Source organism: Manacus vitellinus, unplaced genomic scaffold (genome assembly GCF_001715985.3).
Source record: "Manacus vitellinus isolate BGI_N305 unplaced genomic scaffold, ASM171598v3 scaffold_9_pilon, whole genome shotgun sequence".
Taxonomy (NCBI): Eukaryota; Metazoa; Chordata; class Aves; order Passeriformes; family Pipridae; genus Manacus; species Manacus vitellinus.
In genome coordinates, this window is record NW_021940917.1 from 5,548,532 (window position 1) to 5,566,144 (window position 17,613).

The 17,613-nt window shown below is 39.8% G+C and overlaps 1 protein-coding gene across 2 annotated transcripts; it reads right to left on the minus strand.

Moving 5' to 3' along the window:
- Positions 1-3,294: 3,294 nt before the first annotated feature.
- On the minus strand, positions 3,295-15,621 carry LOX (lysyl oxidase). 2 transcript variants are annotated; one of them, XM_029965418.1, is made up of 6 exons: positions 15,402-15,621; positions 13,985-14,122; positions 11,623-11,779; positions 9,175-9,270; positions 8,908-9,023; positions 3,295-7,087 (listed from the first exon to the last, which is right to left on the minus strand). In XM_029965418.1, the coding sequence occupies exons 1-6, from the start codon at positions 15,449-15,451 to the stop codon at positions 7,081-7,083; spliced, it is 564 nt and encodes a 187-aa protein (XP_029821278.1). In that variant the 5' UTR covers positions 15,452-15,621; the 3' UTR covers positions 3,295-7,080. The 2 variants fall into 2 exon arrangements, with proteins under 2 accessions (XP_029821278.1, XP_029821279.1); XM_029965419.1 differs by lacking the exon at positions 3,295-7,087 and having other exon boundaries at positions 8,904-9,023.
- Between the last annotated feature and the right edge of the window lie 1,992 nt (positions 15,622-17,613).

The window sequence follows — 17,613 nt, forward strand, 5'->3', positions numbered from 1 at the left end:
CCTGTACTAAGCACAGATCAGGCTACTTCTGAAGTCTTGGATCTAGTTCTGGGCTCCCCAGTACACAGATGCCCAGAAAGGTTGTGGAGTCTCTATCCTTGGAGACATTCAGAACTTGACTGAGTTATTCCTGGGTAGCCATTTCAGGGTGGGTGCTTGGTCAGTGGGTTTGAACTAAATTATGTTTAGAAGTCTCTTCCTGCCACATCTATTCCTGACCATAGGGCAGGTACTGGAAGCTGTCTAAAACATGTAGTCATTCTTTAATTCCTCAGAGTGATGATGTAATACCACTTGTGATGGCATTAGAGTCGAATGTCAGGAACAACTTCAGTTTTTTTAATGTTATGTTACTCTGTTACTGGTATGGCCACCTCTGTCTCCTTCTCCTGCAGGCTTTATGTCTTAATGGGCGTTCGGGGATTTTTTTCCCTAAAGTCCCAGCAAATATCACAATGGTATTCTCTGGTCTCCAAATATGTAGATAGGCAATAACATCCAGACAATGAGCCCAGATTTCCAAGTATAAAACAGGCTACAAGGAAGAATGGAATAAATAGGCTACAAGGAGGAATGGAATTATTTTAGGAGTGGAATTATAGTTGGACTTATCTAGAGTTGTTTATTTTGCTAAATGCAGGTAGAAAGATAAAATGCTCACCATGATCTAGTCTCAGATAGGTTCATATAAAAACAGACCCGTTCTCCCATCCTGTGTTAAGTTCTTGAAGACTAAACATCCCAGTTCATCAATTTTTGTATGAGTATCTAGGCATGTTTTGCCCCGCTTAGTTAGGCTTTCTTTTCTGGATCTTGAGCAAATGTCAGTGTATGTGATACTATCTTTCTTGAATGGCATTGCCTCTCAGAGGAATGCAAAATTCGGAAAAACTTCCATTTTCCAGTGGGTTTTGTTGCTGTTATTCTCACTGTACTATGTGCAACAATATTTAAGGCCAGAAGCATCAGAATAAAACACAGAAACATGTGTACTGTGGTTTTATAGTGAAGGATTGTATTTCATAGAAAAAAACCATGCATTTACCTGTTATATACAGACTTCGAGATTTCCAGATGCAGATGTTAACCCTTAATGCTTTAAATAAAATAAGTAAATAAATTCTAGCTGAATGCCATAGACTTCTCTGGTTCCAGTCAAAGGCGAGGAAAATTACTTTTGGTAGATGTTTTCAGCTATAACACAATTTTTCATGGGCAGCTTACCTTTCTTTTAGCAAATGGACCCTATTTTAAGAGTTATTCACATTAAAGATCAAAAAGTTAATGACTGCAGTTTGGAAAAAGTCCAAGATGCTAAGAAGCTTATGTTCTAAAATGCTTTTTTGCATGTGCTTAGAGATCTAGGAGCATTAGTTTATCTTGGCACTTGAGCAAGTTTCTTACTGCATTATTACAACTGTAATTCGTGGCCACAGAATTCTTCCTGAAGGAAGCCTGACTTATCAAAACATCTCTTTTTTTTGTCTTCAAAAACACTTCTGAGCTCTTATTTTAAAGAAAAGGGAAAAGATAACATACACTAAACATGCATGAGAGAAGAGAGTTTAGGTTACTGGCATTGCTTCATATTTTAATGGGTTACTACCACTTTTAGTTGATACTTAGTGACTCACCTGGATCACAGCCTTAATACACTGTACAAAGGAGTAGTGATGGTGGAGACTTGATAATATTTTTTACATGTAACTGGGCAATTTATTTGTGAACTGATAAACCCAATGAACTTGCCTGGAGGTTGTTGATAAAGTTTATCAACATTATGTTCATTGTAACAACATAACATGTTGAGTATATACGTGACTTTAACATAACTCGGTTATCTGTAGTACTGTTTAGACAGAGACTTCTCACAAAGTACTACCAATTTATTTTTATAGCGATGTGGAAAGTTTTTTCATTCTGTGATGATTAGATTTAAAAATGTTGAACCATGCTTTCCAGTTCAGTACCATACCACAAAAGAAATGTCTTCAGCCAGGTACCTTCTGTTGGATACTACTAGGCTGCTTCAGGTGCACTATTTTTCACTTAAGAATTACCAGCAAAACAATCTCATATTTTTCGATGTCTTTTAAGATGGTCATTGCTAGTTTAAATTTGGTGGTTTTTAAAAAAAAAAAAAGGTGTACTGTTGATAGCAGCAGCTTGAAGGCTTCTGAAGAGGCATAAATATTTCTTACATCAGTTTTTATGGAATGATTAGATCAGGAGAAAGAGGGCTTGAATGAAAATTCAGTTACAGCAATACTTTCTTCACCAAATGTGTTGAGCTGCTTTGTAAATGTGTACTGGTGATAGATCATTTTGTGATACTAGACAGGTGATCTAATGTGAAAATGAGATAGTAGAATAGTCCGTAGGAGATATTTTGGAACTAGGACATGCTTTATTTTCAACAGATTTGAATATACTTTCTGCAATTATTGTATGCATTTTTTACTGCATTTTTGTGTTTGCCCGGATTTTGATCCACACCAAATTCTATGTGCTAGGAATAGTACTTGAAGAAATTCTCAATTTGAAGCTCTCAGTTCTAATAAGTAGTAGAATAGGAACAATTTTTTTAAATAAATTATAGAAACATTACTCAAAGTGGTTCATATCTGAAATATTTCTACATTTATTTTATGAATGTTAAAAGATATTACATTGGTATTGTCTCCATTTATTCAAAACCAAGAGTGCCATTAGTTGATATTTGTGTTTAACAACCTCTTACTAGAGCAACACTCCAAAGTTTTTAACCATGCTTCTCTGTATTAGTCCCTCAGTGAAGGGACAAGAGTTGCTTCACAACTCAGACCATTTCATCAGTTTAGCATACAGAGTGAAGAGGCAGCAGGACGTCAGTCTGTACTCAGAGAATGTAAATAACAGGATAAAATATTTTTTGGGTAATTGCATATTTAATGCGTTAGTCAATTTTCTAGAGTACACAGACTTTCTGTACTGTTCAAATGTTCTTCCCATGAAAGTATAATTTTTGGAGCAGAAATTCTGAAAGTGATTTCTGAGTTCCTGCTTTTACAGATACAGACAATATGGTAAGGAAATCCTGTATCCAGATGAACCAAATGCCTTGTCCTGTTTAGCCTTCACGTATTAATCCTTTGTGTAGTGTGAGGAGTAATTTTTCTTTGTTTCTAACTTGTGACTTTTTTTCTGAGACCATGTCAGCACGACAAAATCTTCCTCGTTTTCCTATAGATATAACAACCTTAAATCTCATAGAGAGATGGATCTGGCCTATACAGTAAGTATAATACTTGGACAAGTAGAACGCTTGAAACATTTTATTCAAGTCATTTTCACATAAACTTGCAACCATAATACAGGCATGTAACACAAGAATATGAAAGTGCAATGAAGAATACAAAGCTAGTGCCTGAATATTATAAATTAGAGCTCTTCAGGTAAAGATGCAAAGTTACTGAAATTAAGACTCTTGGAAGAAAGGTGAAGGAAATAACGAAAAACCTTCTAAAAAGTTGCAAAAACAAGTGGCATTTCACTGTATCTGTAGCATTAGTTGCATAATAAAAACCTCCCAATAACATACTCTTTGGTTTTAATTCAAGTTAAAATCTTTCAGCACCTTTTAGGATTTGGAGAAAATGAAAATGCCTTGTCGGCATAAGTGTGAGACACAGGATAAACCACTTTTCAATGTCTCATTTATGAAACTCACCCCGCTGGTTTTGAATGAGCACACTGCAAACAATGCATGAATGACTATAAGAAGGTACATTTGGTGTTTGCACTCATTCAACACTGCACAGTAAACTCTGGAGCAGAGAGAAAATGAGTAGACTTTAGTAACACAAAAACATAATCTACACAATATGTTGGTTCCATTGGTGACCAATCTGTCATTTTTGTTACACTTTTGTCTAGAAATATGCAAATATCAAATGTGTTTCAGGATTAAAAAAAATATATATAACAAACCCCTCCTGTAATGAACCCGACATACAACATATTCCTTATATGTAATTTTTATGTTAAGATTTGAAATGTGGGAGGTAATTGGTTCACATACATTTTTACAGTCTGACTTTTCAGAAGAAATTTGAGACTGCAAGACAGCAAATTTATACTAGAAATCTCTCAAAATCTAAATCTGATTTTTCTCCTACCAATGGCAAGATGCCTTTCAAAGATGATGGGAATCAACCCAATGTCTTGTGAAATGGAATCCAAATATAATTTGCTGTAAAAATAAAAGCTTTTATCAAAACAGGTTTATAGACTTTTTTTCAACAAAAATGCACATAATCCCATAATTATTTTCCAGTATGAAAAAAGTAAGTTAAGGTGTCTGGGTCAAATCTGCAGAGCCAAGATACTGAAAATACTGGTTGGTGCTCCCCTATTTAGAACTACTTCTGTACATGCTATATAATAAACTCTTCTACTGCGTTGTGATTTACCATAGACAGGGTTAAAGTCACATTCCTTTTTTTTTTTTTTTAATCCTAAAATCCCCTGTTTTTCTAAATAGACTGTTCATGTTATCTTAGGCAGTTTTTGTGCTATTGTACATCAATGTAATGTTGCTTAACACACATTTAAAAACAAATACAATATTTTGCTACGGAAAAAAAAGCTACATTTTTGTAGCTACAATATCCCCAAGATTCAAAGTTACAGCGTTCAACACCTTTCTGAACCAGGCCATTTCCACTTACTCCACCTACACAGATGCTCAAGGCCTTCTGGCTGCTTGCTGACTTCAGTGGAGTTCTGCAAGTAGTTTGGGTACAGACATGTAAGCAGGTTCCTGTCTCATGAGCCAGGGGATAACCTCACTTTCTGCGGCTGCTCTTTTTCCTGTTAGTGCTCTCATATCCCACATTCAGCATCAGGCACAGTGAGGTACGAGCACACAACCTCTTGCCAGGAAGCAGCTCATGCCCACAGCTTAGTTTCCATTCACTAGCTTTTGTGTCTATTGCCCAAGCTGCTCTCAGGACTTTCACCCCAGTTTTGACCTAAGTCTATAGAAAGATGAATGCGCTTGCATCCCTCAACACCTCTTAAACTTAAAAGCTCTTTGGGCTGAGATTTCAGAAGCCTAGACTTTGAACACGCCCTCGTTTTTGCAGACATATGTAACAAATGGCTTTCTAATAAATCGAGTTTCTGAATTTTGCTCCTGTTCATTGCTCATACTGGTTACTAATTGCCAAAATGGATCTCGCACCAAACAAAAAGGGACCTGCAGGTATAAATGGTATTCATTCTACACCCTCTCCCACTGGTGGGTAGTAATCACCAGGTTGCTGGTTCTTAGGTCCTTTTTAAATTCTAGTTGTGCAAATTTGTAACCGAGTTATGATTAAGGTGGAAATACTTTATAATCAGGAAATAAATATATGTACTAAAGAACAGCTGATCCTTAAACGATATTATGGCGATTCATCAAGCATCCAAATTAAATCTATAGGGTTCCAATGCATAAAATATTTCCAAATACTGCCTGAAATATTCTCAGTGATAATGTAGTGATAACAAAAAATACTCCATACTCCTCAGATTTTTAAATTTTTAACTATTTTCAATAGCACAGCTATTTTTCAATTTTTTTTTAATATATTGAGCTTTCCATGTTTTATTAGGTGTTTTGAACTGATCACATTTAACCAATGCCAATCAATATTTCTAGGTTCCATTGTTTCAAAGGTAGATCCTTATTTTACATGATCAGAAATCTTCTGAAAAAAACACCAGATCCCCTTGTGATATGTCATTTCACAGTTTAAAACGAAAATCACAGCTACTGTAGCTTACAGCAGGGTGCACTGCAAAAGCAAAATAATTTTGGGATGGGAGGAGGAGGAGTAGTGTACCCAGCACCAGTTAAGCAGTTCAACGAAAACATTAATTTGAGCTTGAAGTTTTTCCCCTTAACAATGTTGCATTTGGTTCCTGAATAGCCTAAAGTAGGAAGTTATTACACTGACTTTTGTTCTCCCTCTCTATATAGTGTATTTTCAACTTTGTTATTTTGAATACTGAGATACACATTTTTAAAGTCAACTACAGTACTTAAGGGGGAAGCAGGTAGTAGGCTTTTTCACACTAAAAGTACTTCATTAAGATTCTGACCTACTTCTCTTTGTGGTGCCACCTGAGTTAATTGCCAGTATTATTTTGATGGTTAATCTGTTCAAGTTGAATTTTTTTCACAGATGACCACATCAGGGGCTCTTCTTCATCTCCAAGAGCCCATTTCTTGACAGCTATTATTTTTATCCGCATTAATTTTGCGGAAGTCTTTTAAAAGCCCCACCTTGAAAAATCTCTTGAACATAGAAAGGTGGGTAAGTTTTTTAATTAATTTTCACAAAGGAAAGGTGTATTTCAAAACCCCATCTGTTTTTCACTTAAGAAAATGGAAAAACTTCTAATGTATTAAAAATGTAAACGTAACTTTTCTTGCAGGGGTATAACTGATATATATAATATATATGTATTTCTCTGCTATACGTTAATATTCCTTGAAAACTGAACATACTTCTCTCATTCATATCAATGTGTTCTAGCAAGTATTTTTAAAGGTACTGTATCATTACTCTTAAGCTGGTTTTCATTATGGTATTTTCTGAGATAGCTGACATTAGTACTTTCTCTTGCATTTTATTTGATTCATATTGCATACTTTTTTTCTGCCTTTTAAAATACGTTCAACTCATTCACCAGTTATATTACCACTGAAGCCTATTATCATCTAAACTCCAAATTTCAAGGAGCTAAGACTTAGTCAGGTTTTTATGAATGAGTTGGGTTTTCAAAATGTAAAATATCTGTGCATTAATCACCAGTTCCACACATTTCGATAGTAATACAAGTAATGCCAATTTAAATTCTTAAACTCCAGTAAAGTTTTGGTTGAGAAGCTGCTGGAGTGCTTTGAAATCACATAAGGTGTGTGAGTGTACGTATGTATGTATGTTCTGTAGTTTTGTTTCTATAGTGTTCGCATCCTATTGAAGTTTATATAATGATACTTCAGTTCAAAACATTTGGCACCATCTCATCCATTTTCTTGTACATTTCTCAGTATCTGTCAAAAGAAAAGAAATAATTTTGTGCAGGTGACCAAACAGGTACAAAAAGAATATCTGCTAAGTACTCATTTATCAGCTCGAAGGCACAAGTCAGCGAACAGTAAGAGAAATTTTGTTTCCTCACCCTGCGCGAATATATGTACATTATATATATATACATATACACAGAGAGAGAGAGAGAGAGAGGGTGGTTTATCCTGGAGAAAAGGACCCTCAGGGGAGACCTTATTGCTCTCTACAACTATCTGAAAGGAGGCTATAGGGAGGTGGGGGTCGCTCTCTTCTCTCAGGTAACAAGTCACAGGACAAGAGGAAATGGCCTCAACTTGAGTCAGGAGCGGTTTAGATTAGATATTAGGAAAAAAATATTTCACATAAAGTGTTGCAAAACATTGGAACAGACTGCTCAGGGATGTAGTGTAGTCATCATCACTTAAAGTGTTCAAAAAAATGTGAATATGGCACTTGAGGACATGGTTTAATAATGAATGTGGTGGTCATAGATTGATGGTTGGACTTGATGATCTTAAAAGTCTTTTCCAACCTTAATAATTCTTTTACTCTCTGTACTCCATAACATTTTCAGAGGTAAGATGGGGAGACTAGAAGTTAAAAGTATGAAGCATAAGTTTCCCTTCCACATGAATGCGAGCACACGCAGTATTCCAAGAAGGAGAAATCAGTCCTGTTACATAGAAATGCTTGAAAAGCTCCTGCCTTAGGTCCACCAAAAATAATCTCTCACAACCTGCAGAACACCTATTCTTTTTTCTTCCTTTTCATGAAGTCTGACCAATACACAGCAAGAACAGAGGACTTTGCTGAAGCCATTTTACTTGTCATGAGTATGATCAAAATGTGATTACAAATACAAATCTCCACACTGGCATGAAAAAACATTCCTCCCTTTAGCCTCATTTGACTACTGATTTCCTAATGCAAAGTAAGGAATGAACATTTTACAAGCTAATTAAGCTAGTCACATTAATTCAGTGTATTTGTTTCACTGATGCTGTTATATAAGACTACACTGGTCATCTATTTTACTTTTCATTTACTTATCTGGAATTTATTTCATATAAACCTCTATAAAATGTTAATACTCCGTATGCAATCAAAATGAAATCACTTGATTAATATTTTGGATGAGCAACTAATATATTATCCTGAGAACTGCTTACCTCTATGTTACAGAAGACTTCTTTGTGTGTGTGTGTGTGTATTTGACAGATACTAAGGTACGGTAGATCTATCATGAGGTAATTTATTAAATTAATTTTCTTTTTTGGAGAAAAGATTTTTAAAGAGATGTACATTTGGCCTTGTTTAAACTTTTGAAGAACTAAACTGTAGATGGAGTGTGTGTGAAAGAACTGTTTCAGGGAGGATGGCTGCTGTGTAAGCTGCAGCAGCAGCGCAGTGACATACATGTGTGGGATTTTACAGAATGTTTTAACAGCTCTGTAACTGCTGAACAGTTCTGTGTGGGCGGCATAAATGGGTAGTGAATGATCACAGAAAGGTTCTAGTGCAAATACAAGGAAGGTGTGAGCCAGAGGTAGTTATCTAGCAGCCCAGACAGTAACAGCAATTTTGAAAGTGCTATATAATCTGATGGCACAAGTGCAAAATTCTCACAAACTTTGAAATTCCTGAAACCCCAGAAACAAAATACTGAAGAAATTGCTATCAGTAGAACTAATAGTGGAAGTTATTTTCTTCAAGATAAAGTAAATCTCTAAGCTTTATAAATCTTTTTGTTAACTTCACTACCATGAATGTAAGACAGTGACAGAAAACAAAGGAAAGTACTTACGGTGAAATTGTGCAGCCAGAGGCATATGCATGGTGGCCTGTATAGCGTATATCACAGCGCACTATATTGTTGGAGTAATCAGATTCAGGCACCAAATAGCTGGGGTTTACACTCACCTTAAGGGGAGAAAGCATAGTGTTTATCTATTTCCAGGTTTCAGCTGCTCACATACATTCAAAAGAATGTATGCTTATGATTTGCTTCTTTAAAAAGCAAACAACAACAAAAAAAACCCAAAACATACTTCACCACTCCCAATACACTTACCTTCAGAATGTAATTTCCAGGTTTTACATCTGTAATATCAATCCACTGGCAATCTATGTCAGCATTGTAAGTGTCGTAACAGCCAGGGCTCAGACCCTGAAAAATGAAGTTAAGGTGGATGTAAAAAAAAAATTAGTCATTAGGAATAGTAACATTCTAGACATTAGGGACACTCAGACTGAAGTTCACCTAACCATCACACTTCACTAAGAAAATTAACTCAGAAAATTAGTCTTATTTTTTCTTGGCATTTTATTTATATATCTGAAGTCGAATATGTAAGTCAAACATACCATTTTGATAGACTGCACTTTATTACTTTATTACTGAAGAGGAAACATCTATAATATTTATATTTGTTCATCTGTGAGATGTCTGTATTTTATTATCACTTGCTACAGTACTCCTTTTATGTAAAGACTGGTGATGTTATTATTTCCTGTTCTTTACATAAGATAAGTATTTGTAAATCTCAAGTAAATTGCTTCTGGAGTCCTTAAATACAAACCCTATCACTATGCTGGAACCTCTCTCTACCCTTAGGAATGATGCAACTTCTTGCTATGGGTGTATTCTGCCAAAGTGCTAACTTTGAACAGTAGACTCAAGAGCTATTTTCACATTGAGTTTTGCATGGAAATGGTGTCTCTTCAGGCATACAGTGGCACAAGAATCTGAGGGAACTGAAAATGTAGCCTTTCTTCCAGATGAATCTTTTCTGAAAAATTCTTTGTTGTTGGGAACATCAGTAAGAATCCCTAACTATGAATGTATCAGTGGTTCAAATCTGGTGTCTCTAACTGTGTCCAACACAGATTGCTCTAGGCAAAGCTAATCTGTTCTGGCAACACACAAAGTGCAGAAAACCCAAGTCCTGTAGGAATTCCCTCTTGACCCAGCATGTATGTGCCAAGTCTGAGGCTGGAGGAAAGTTTTACAGTCCAATTACAAACCCCTGAAACATGGGCTTCCAGTGGAAACGCTGACACAGCCATGATTCTAGTGACACAAATACTCCAGCTGTAAAATATGTATGTTGCTTAGTTAGATGTCATAGTCTACGAAGGAGAAAAGATATTTATAAAACCTCTTCAAAGCCTTTATGTATTGCACATCATTCATTATAGTTAAAATTCGAATGTGGACACGTCAGCCAGTGAAGCATACCTGTTATTTCTCTGTGATAAAATAACTACCTCCTAGATTAAAAGCTGCAGAATAAGGGATACAGATGTACATGTAAGTATGGCCACGTTGAGTTAAACTACAGATCCATCAAGCTCAGTGTCATGTCTCTGACAATGGTCAGCAGCAGATGCTTGAGGACAAAAGAACCTAAGAAATAGGATGTGTAATGTCAGGCAAATTCCTTCCACCAGGCATTTAACTGTATTTAAGACATGGAGTACCATCAGATTTATTTTGTGTTTAATAGTGACCATTATTTTGTCTGAATTTTTCTTGAACACATGTAAATATTTTTGACCTCTGCAACATCCTAAGGCAAGGCATTTAATACTTCATTCATGTGTCAAAAGAGCACTCCTTTCTGTTTTAAAGCTGTTGTCTAGCAGGTCTTAAATTCTTGTATTGTAAGAAAGAATAAATATCAACAATTTCCTCTTTCAATCCAGAACCACTCAAGTTTCGTTCTTATTTGGTTTTCCAAATGGAAAAAAAAGTCAATGAAGTCTCTTAGCCATACTACATTGCTGATCATCCTTGTTCTGGGGTTGGCTAGTTTGGATTTTTTAAGCTTTTCTGCAGCAGTTTTGAGAGATGGTGATGCAATATTCAAGGTAGGAGTCTTTCAAGGATTTTTTTTATCTTAATGTTTGATTTCATTTTTCATCTGTTCCTTTAATAAGCCCTAGCACCTGGCTTTACATTTGTACATGACCCATCATAATGTTCAAATGGCTGCCATTCTCTTTATATCTTTCATGCCTTAAATACAGGCATAAAATAATGCTGTAAGATTTCTGCATCAGACTGCCAGCCAGTAGCAATAGGTATTAATGGAATTCAGAACCTTACAGCTTCAGACTCTGAAAGGGTGAAAATACTAGTGCTGAACTCTGGGACCAGCCAAGGATATAACTGAGCAGTTGTGGGGGGATGAACATTGAAGCGACTTCTTTACTGGCTGTCTTGAGTTCCCTTTAGCTCACTTGACTGGACTTATAGCCATGAGAACTTGTGGTGTGTCTTAATAGAGTTCATTTAGCAGTGGTGCTAATCTAATGAGTGTCAGTGCATTTTACTGAGGAACCCACTTAGCAGCACCTGGGTAAATTATGTCTCCAAGATGGTATCCTGGCCTCTGACAGAGGAATTTCAGAAGTTAGTTAGGTCATCAGTTAATTCAGGGAGTCAGATGATAAGCAGAAAAGTTACCCAAATATAGACTAGAGGAGGAAAAAAACTTGTCTCCAAACCAACTCTTACCTGTGTATGTGCTGTACATGCATACCGCCTATAATATCCATAATCACAGGAGGTATCTTCAAGACAGAAACTTGCTTTGTGTCCTTCAGCAACTTTCCTGTGTGAGCTCGCATCCAACAAGTCATAGTGGCTGAATTCATCCATGCTGTGATAATGTCTGTTAAACCGTAGATACATTATTAGAGAAGGATCAGATCACATAAATAACATTTTAACATATTCCTATTTGATCTACCTCCCATTAAATGTGGCCAAATTTTATTTGTTAAACAAAATCTGTGCATTATTATACTTTCCTATTACTGGCTACTCAATTATTTTTATTACTCTGATTTACAATTACTACATGCCATCTTCTGTAAATAAATAATAGATTTTAATTTGTTATGGGAAAGATTCCAGCACTGTTTTTCCAAAATTTCCTGTTTCAGCTCTTTTCCAATAATAGTAGCAAGTATTAAGTAGTTCATATTTGAATTGTACATCTTATAACTGCCTTTAGCCAGAATTTCACTAGGAATGCTTACCTTACATACTGTAAATTCCAGGGAAGTTTGCTACTTGCTAGCAAAACCCCAACAATTTGCTTTCACATTTCAGTGGCCCTCAGTCAATATAACACATTCATAACAGTGATGAAAACAAAAATCTGCATAACGAAGTGGGCTTCTGTGCACTGGCAATGCAGATTTCATTCCATCAACTCTTTTTGCAGTCTGTACTTAATGTCATCTCTATTGCAAAAGTGTGTATGCTTTTAATCTGGGCAAAGTGATGCATTTTTTTTGCTCTCACACAAAGTGAGTTCAGGCTCTTACTGTAGAGTTCAACCCCTATTATTCTTGTAATTACACTTTTTCTAAACTACACTTGTCTTATCTACCTTCACTATATCTTTGGCTGCTGTTACTTACGAATGCCAAGAGTTATATGAAAAAAATCTAATTAAACAGAATTCAAATGTATTGGTGAAACAAAACAGCACACAAGTCTCAAAAGCATGTGCATTAAGAACACTAAAACCAGTCCACAGATGATGATGACTAACACTGAAGTCTGATGGCTAGCCAAACTAGTTGGCAGTTGTAGTTCATTTCCAAATGAGCTTGTTTCACTGTTATGGAAATGATCACGAGAGATGCATTTTTTTGTGGCAATGTATGTTCTGTCCAAGAACTGAATCAACATCAGAGACACTTTACATCTGGACAGCAATAGCTAGGCTGTTGTGGCAGAGTAAGAAATTGCTCTTTTACAAATGGAAGATTTCAGTTGCTCTCTCCATTTCATCTGCTTATCAGCTTTTTAAGCACTAGAGTTGGGGTATTTTTGTTATTGGTGATTGATTTTTTTTCAGGAATGGGGGTTAACTAAAGCATTTGTGGAGGCTTTGTTTTATGATTTGATTTACTTTTAGCTTTTTTTATCTTTACAAGGTTTATAAACTAATAATACTAGTCTTGTTTTGAAAGAATTTGTTCTAATGATACTGATTTTTCATTCAGTGCTTAAAGCCTCTGAAGGCTCAGAGGCCTTCAGATCAAGCCCACATTGCATGCCATTTTTTTTAAAGAATAATATTAAGTTATCATTTATGTACCTGTAGCAGCAGAGTTGTATTTTAAATAAGGTGGAAGTAACTATTCTAAGTACTTCTAGTATTTTACAACTGGTTCTGCTGTGAAATAGCAAAAAACAGAACAAACCTGAAAACTGCTGAATGTGAGTTTTCTGAAAAGATACAGGTTTGCTGTGTTACTTGCTCCCAAAATGTTGAAAATGTCCTACTTCATTTGCCTTTCCGTGTTTCCAACAATTATGCTATTTCTAGAGCTTTGCTGCTGTGTCAAAGTATCATTATCTGATAAGGATATTATTGATGACAGGATCAATCAATTCAGTAGCTTTTCAATTCCATATTTATCAGAGCATTCCTTGTCAAGAACTAACTCATGAAATTCAGGTCAAGAGGTATGGGTCACTGTTTACAATGCTATATCATAGGGACCATGCTAGTAGATGTACATTTTAGGGTTTCCATTTATTTTAACATGATTGGGATTTTTATTAACTGGTTACACTTAAATGTAACTGGACTATAATCTACATCAAAACTGGCTTGAGACTTGTATTTATAAATAATTTAGACTTTGTACAAGTTTTTTACATAAGCTTCATATCCCTTTTGGTTTCATGTGAATATAGAAAGAGTAATTACTGCTACATAAAATGTATCAGACAGTAAGAGGCTAAAGTTTCCTCATGGCTTTTCTCTGCTTCACTGCAGTTTTAGAAAATGTCATCTTATAAGTGACAATTTGTTAGTGAAAAACATAGATTTCATACTGAGCAGTTTACTCACTGGTGACAGCTATGCCACTCCCATGAATAACGGGGTCTGCTGGGCAGAAAATCTGATGTGCCTTGATTTTTCACTCTTTGGGGGAATCTCAGGAGCACCCGATTGTCATAGTCTCTGACATCTGCTCGATAAGCTGAACTGCAATAATGGAAAAAAAGAAAAATGTGTAAGTATATTCAAGAAACACTTTAAAAAAACACTTTCTATTGTCTCAGAAGTAACTGACAGCAGAGGTCTTTTCAGCCCCCTTAAACTTCATGCATTGGAGGTTCACAGGAATTCCGTATGGTGTGGAAATTCCTGGTGTCAGACCAAGACCTGAGTAAGATTCCAATCTACTTCCAATATTCTAAATGGAAGTTGGACCACTGACTGAGTTCATCTATAAAGCAGATCACTGCTAAACTGTAAAATTACTCTGGTACCAAAACTACAATTCATTAGTTGCTGTTAACAAAAATAACTCCCTGTGTATGTAAGATCACACAACAGTTGTTTGATTCTGTTGTAAAAAATACATATATATATGAACAGGCTGTATTATCCTCTTTCACATAGCTATTATCTTTTAAATACTGGAATATTTTAGTCAACTGATAGCTAGCAAGAACATCTCAATTAGTATTCACTGAGAATCTAGCAGAAAAATACTGCTTCCTATGTCATGTTTTCTTTTTCCAGCAAGTGAACAAAGAGTACGACCCTGGAAAAAGTCTGATATCAATTAATGATGCTGGTAAATACATAAATCTGTTTTAAATGATAAGGTATCAAACAAGTTAAAACGGTTAAAAACAGCTATGTTGATTTCTTTCCAAACAAAACAGGAAAAATCCCTCTCTGCCAACTGGACAAGACCAAACTTCATAGCAAAGCTGTTATTTCAACCCCTTAAGAGACTTTGAAACACTTTTCAGGGAGATTTTAGTTTTAAGAGACATTACAAGGCATAGGCCCAGAAACAATTAGCTTGTTATAATTTTAATAGTAACTTGTGCTGGTTAAGAATAGGTTTTTGTTTCGTCTTTTCTTAGTGGAGTTGCATATGATCTTATGAGATTAGAGAAGGGAGATGAAAACCACCAGATTCAAATAGTTTTTTTGGATGCCTCCATTTCACAAAATTCAGATATGTTCAAATGAGCCCGACAATACAAATGTGTAATATAACTTTTCACAAGGTGTAGGTTTTTCAAAAGATCCGTAGCTTGTCTCTCTAGTATGGCAATGTTGCTTTCTGATGTGTATACCCCACCATCTGCCACAAGCTTGGAAGAAGGTTTCAAACTGGGTTGTGTTTCCCTGGGCCTCCAACCTCACTCTTCTCCACTCTTCACCATGTTCACAGGTACTCCACAGTGGACACAGGAACACAAGAACTTACAGTGGATGGGCAAAAGCCTGAGGTGATGCCTACCTTGCCAAGCAGTTCTCCTCGGCAGCACATCTCAAGTTATACATGGACATTCTCTGGACATATGTGGACGCCTGGATGTAATAGGGATCCGGGACTAAGTCAGGGAGACCTGCAGTTCATCAAACCAACCACATAACAGCAAGATCAACCCAGGACACGTTTGCAGATATTTGGCTACCATCCCAATCGTTAGGAGCCGTCGTTTTGTTACGGACCCCTGCCCTCCTTTAACCTCGCTCTCCTCCCCTTTGCTCAGGCTCTTCGGCTTTTCCCAAAGATCACATCGCAAGCACGACGCCCAGAATCCCGCGGTGGGCTAATGGACGTGCCCTCCGCAGCTCCCCGCTCTTCCAGCCGCGGGGACCGCGGGCCACTGGGATTCCCACCGGGCTTTCCGCCGGGATTCCCGCGGGTCAGGAGCCGGGCGATCGCCCGTCTGGTCGGGTTTTGCCCCAACAGAGGGGCTGGCAGCGACGGCGACCCCCGCAGCGCATCCCGCCGGGACCGGCGTGCTCGGGAGCGAGCGGGGCGGCGCGGCGGGGCCGAGAGGGACGGGAACGGCGGAACGCGGGACGCGGCGGGAAGGAGGGCTCTTACGTATCTGGAAGTAGCCAGTGCCGTAGCCGGGTCTGTACCTGCTGCCCTGGAGCGGGCCTTCGTAAGGTGTCATAATAGTTGTAGTAAGGGGTTATCGTCCTGTGTACTTGTAGGGGCTTGGTAGGGTTCGTCTCTACCATGACATCTTCCCGCCGGGCCTGAAGCTGCCGAGGGGCGGCAGGCCCGGCCGGCCTGGTGCTGCTCCCGTTGCCGTGGTGCCGGTGCCGCCGGCGGGGCTGGCGGGGGCGCTGGGCCCGACTCGCGCGACACCAAATTTCACGTTACAGCCAAACTGCCCCCTAGGGCTGCGGCGCCCGAGGAGGCGCTCCTGGCCGCGGGGGTGGCGAGCGCACTATGGCTCCGCTGGCCCGGCGGCGGCGCGGCCTCCGGAGGAAGCTGGTAGCCGGCCTCGAACCAGTGCCGAGCACCGGAGTCCACCCCGGGTGCCGGGGCGGCGGGGCTGTGGCTGCGCGGCGGCGGCGCGGGTGAACGGGCTCTGCGGGGCATCAGGGCGCCGTCCGCGTTGTTCGCAAGCAGGCAGGGATGGGCTGGCCCGCCGCTCGCCGCCTGCTGCGCCGCGGGGGCTGGTACTGGGAGCCCAGGCGTGAGCAGGCTTTGTACACCTGCCCGTTGCTTCTCCCACATGGATCCGAGCTGCCTCCAGCCGCGGGGGGCGGCGGGGATGCCCGCGCGCAGCGGCTGCTGTTGCTGGCAGCCGGCAGGCCACAGGCAGCTCCAGTAGATACACGCGAGGAGCTGGGCGAGCCGGAGCCCTGGCGGCGCGAATCGCATCTTCTCCTCTTTCCTAGGAGCCGGCGGGAAGAGAGATACGGGAGAAACCGGGGGAGAGGGGGCCGAGCGGAGAGAGAGGGGCTCCTTTCCTGCTGGAGATGGGGCGGGGTGGTTTGCAGGGAGGACGGGGAGTGCGGGCTGCACCTTTGAAGGGTCAGGCGGGTGCTGGGTCTCAGGCGCTGCGGCACCCAGGCGGTGGCATCGGGCCGGTCGGCCGTCGGAGAAGAGAAACGCGCCCGGGAGGCGGCGGGAGCAGCTTTTCTTCTCCCGTATTTATAGGGCCGAGGGGAAAAAAATGCGATATGGGAGCGGAGCAAAACAATCAGCTTCATCGTCCTTTCGGCCCGCGCTGGTGGTCTGGAGCGAGGGAAGGAGGAGGAGCGAGGAGGAGGAGGAGGAGAGACAGGGACTTTAACTTGCTGGCACGCTCGCAAAGTTACACAAGCCCCCGCTGGCTGGGCGCTGCGCCCGGCCCATTTGTTCACGTATGCGGCTGGAAACGTGAGGCCCTGACAGTTCCCACACCGGCCGCCCCCGCCCGCCTGCCCGTGCGGGGGCGCCGCGGGGAACGGGGCGGCTCGGGCCGGCGCGTCTGGCGGGGGCTCCCATTCCTCCTCCTGCTGCCTCCGCCCCTCCTTGCCTACCTCCCCTCCCCTCCCGCCTGTCTCCCCCGCGCCCCGAGCCGCGCCGAGCCGTGCCGAGCCGAGCCTGCGGCGGGCGGGCGCGCTCAGACACACGTAGGCTGCCAGAGTATGCCGTGGGGCAGCGCCAAAGTATGCAAAGGAAAAATGCTATTAGCTCATCAGCGCTGGAGAGACTAAAA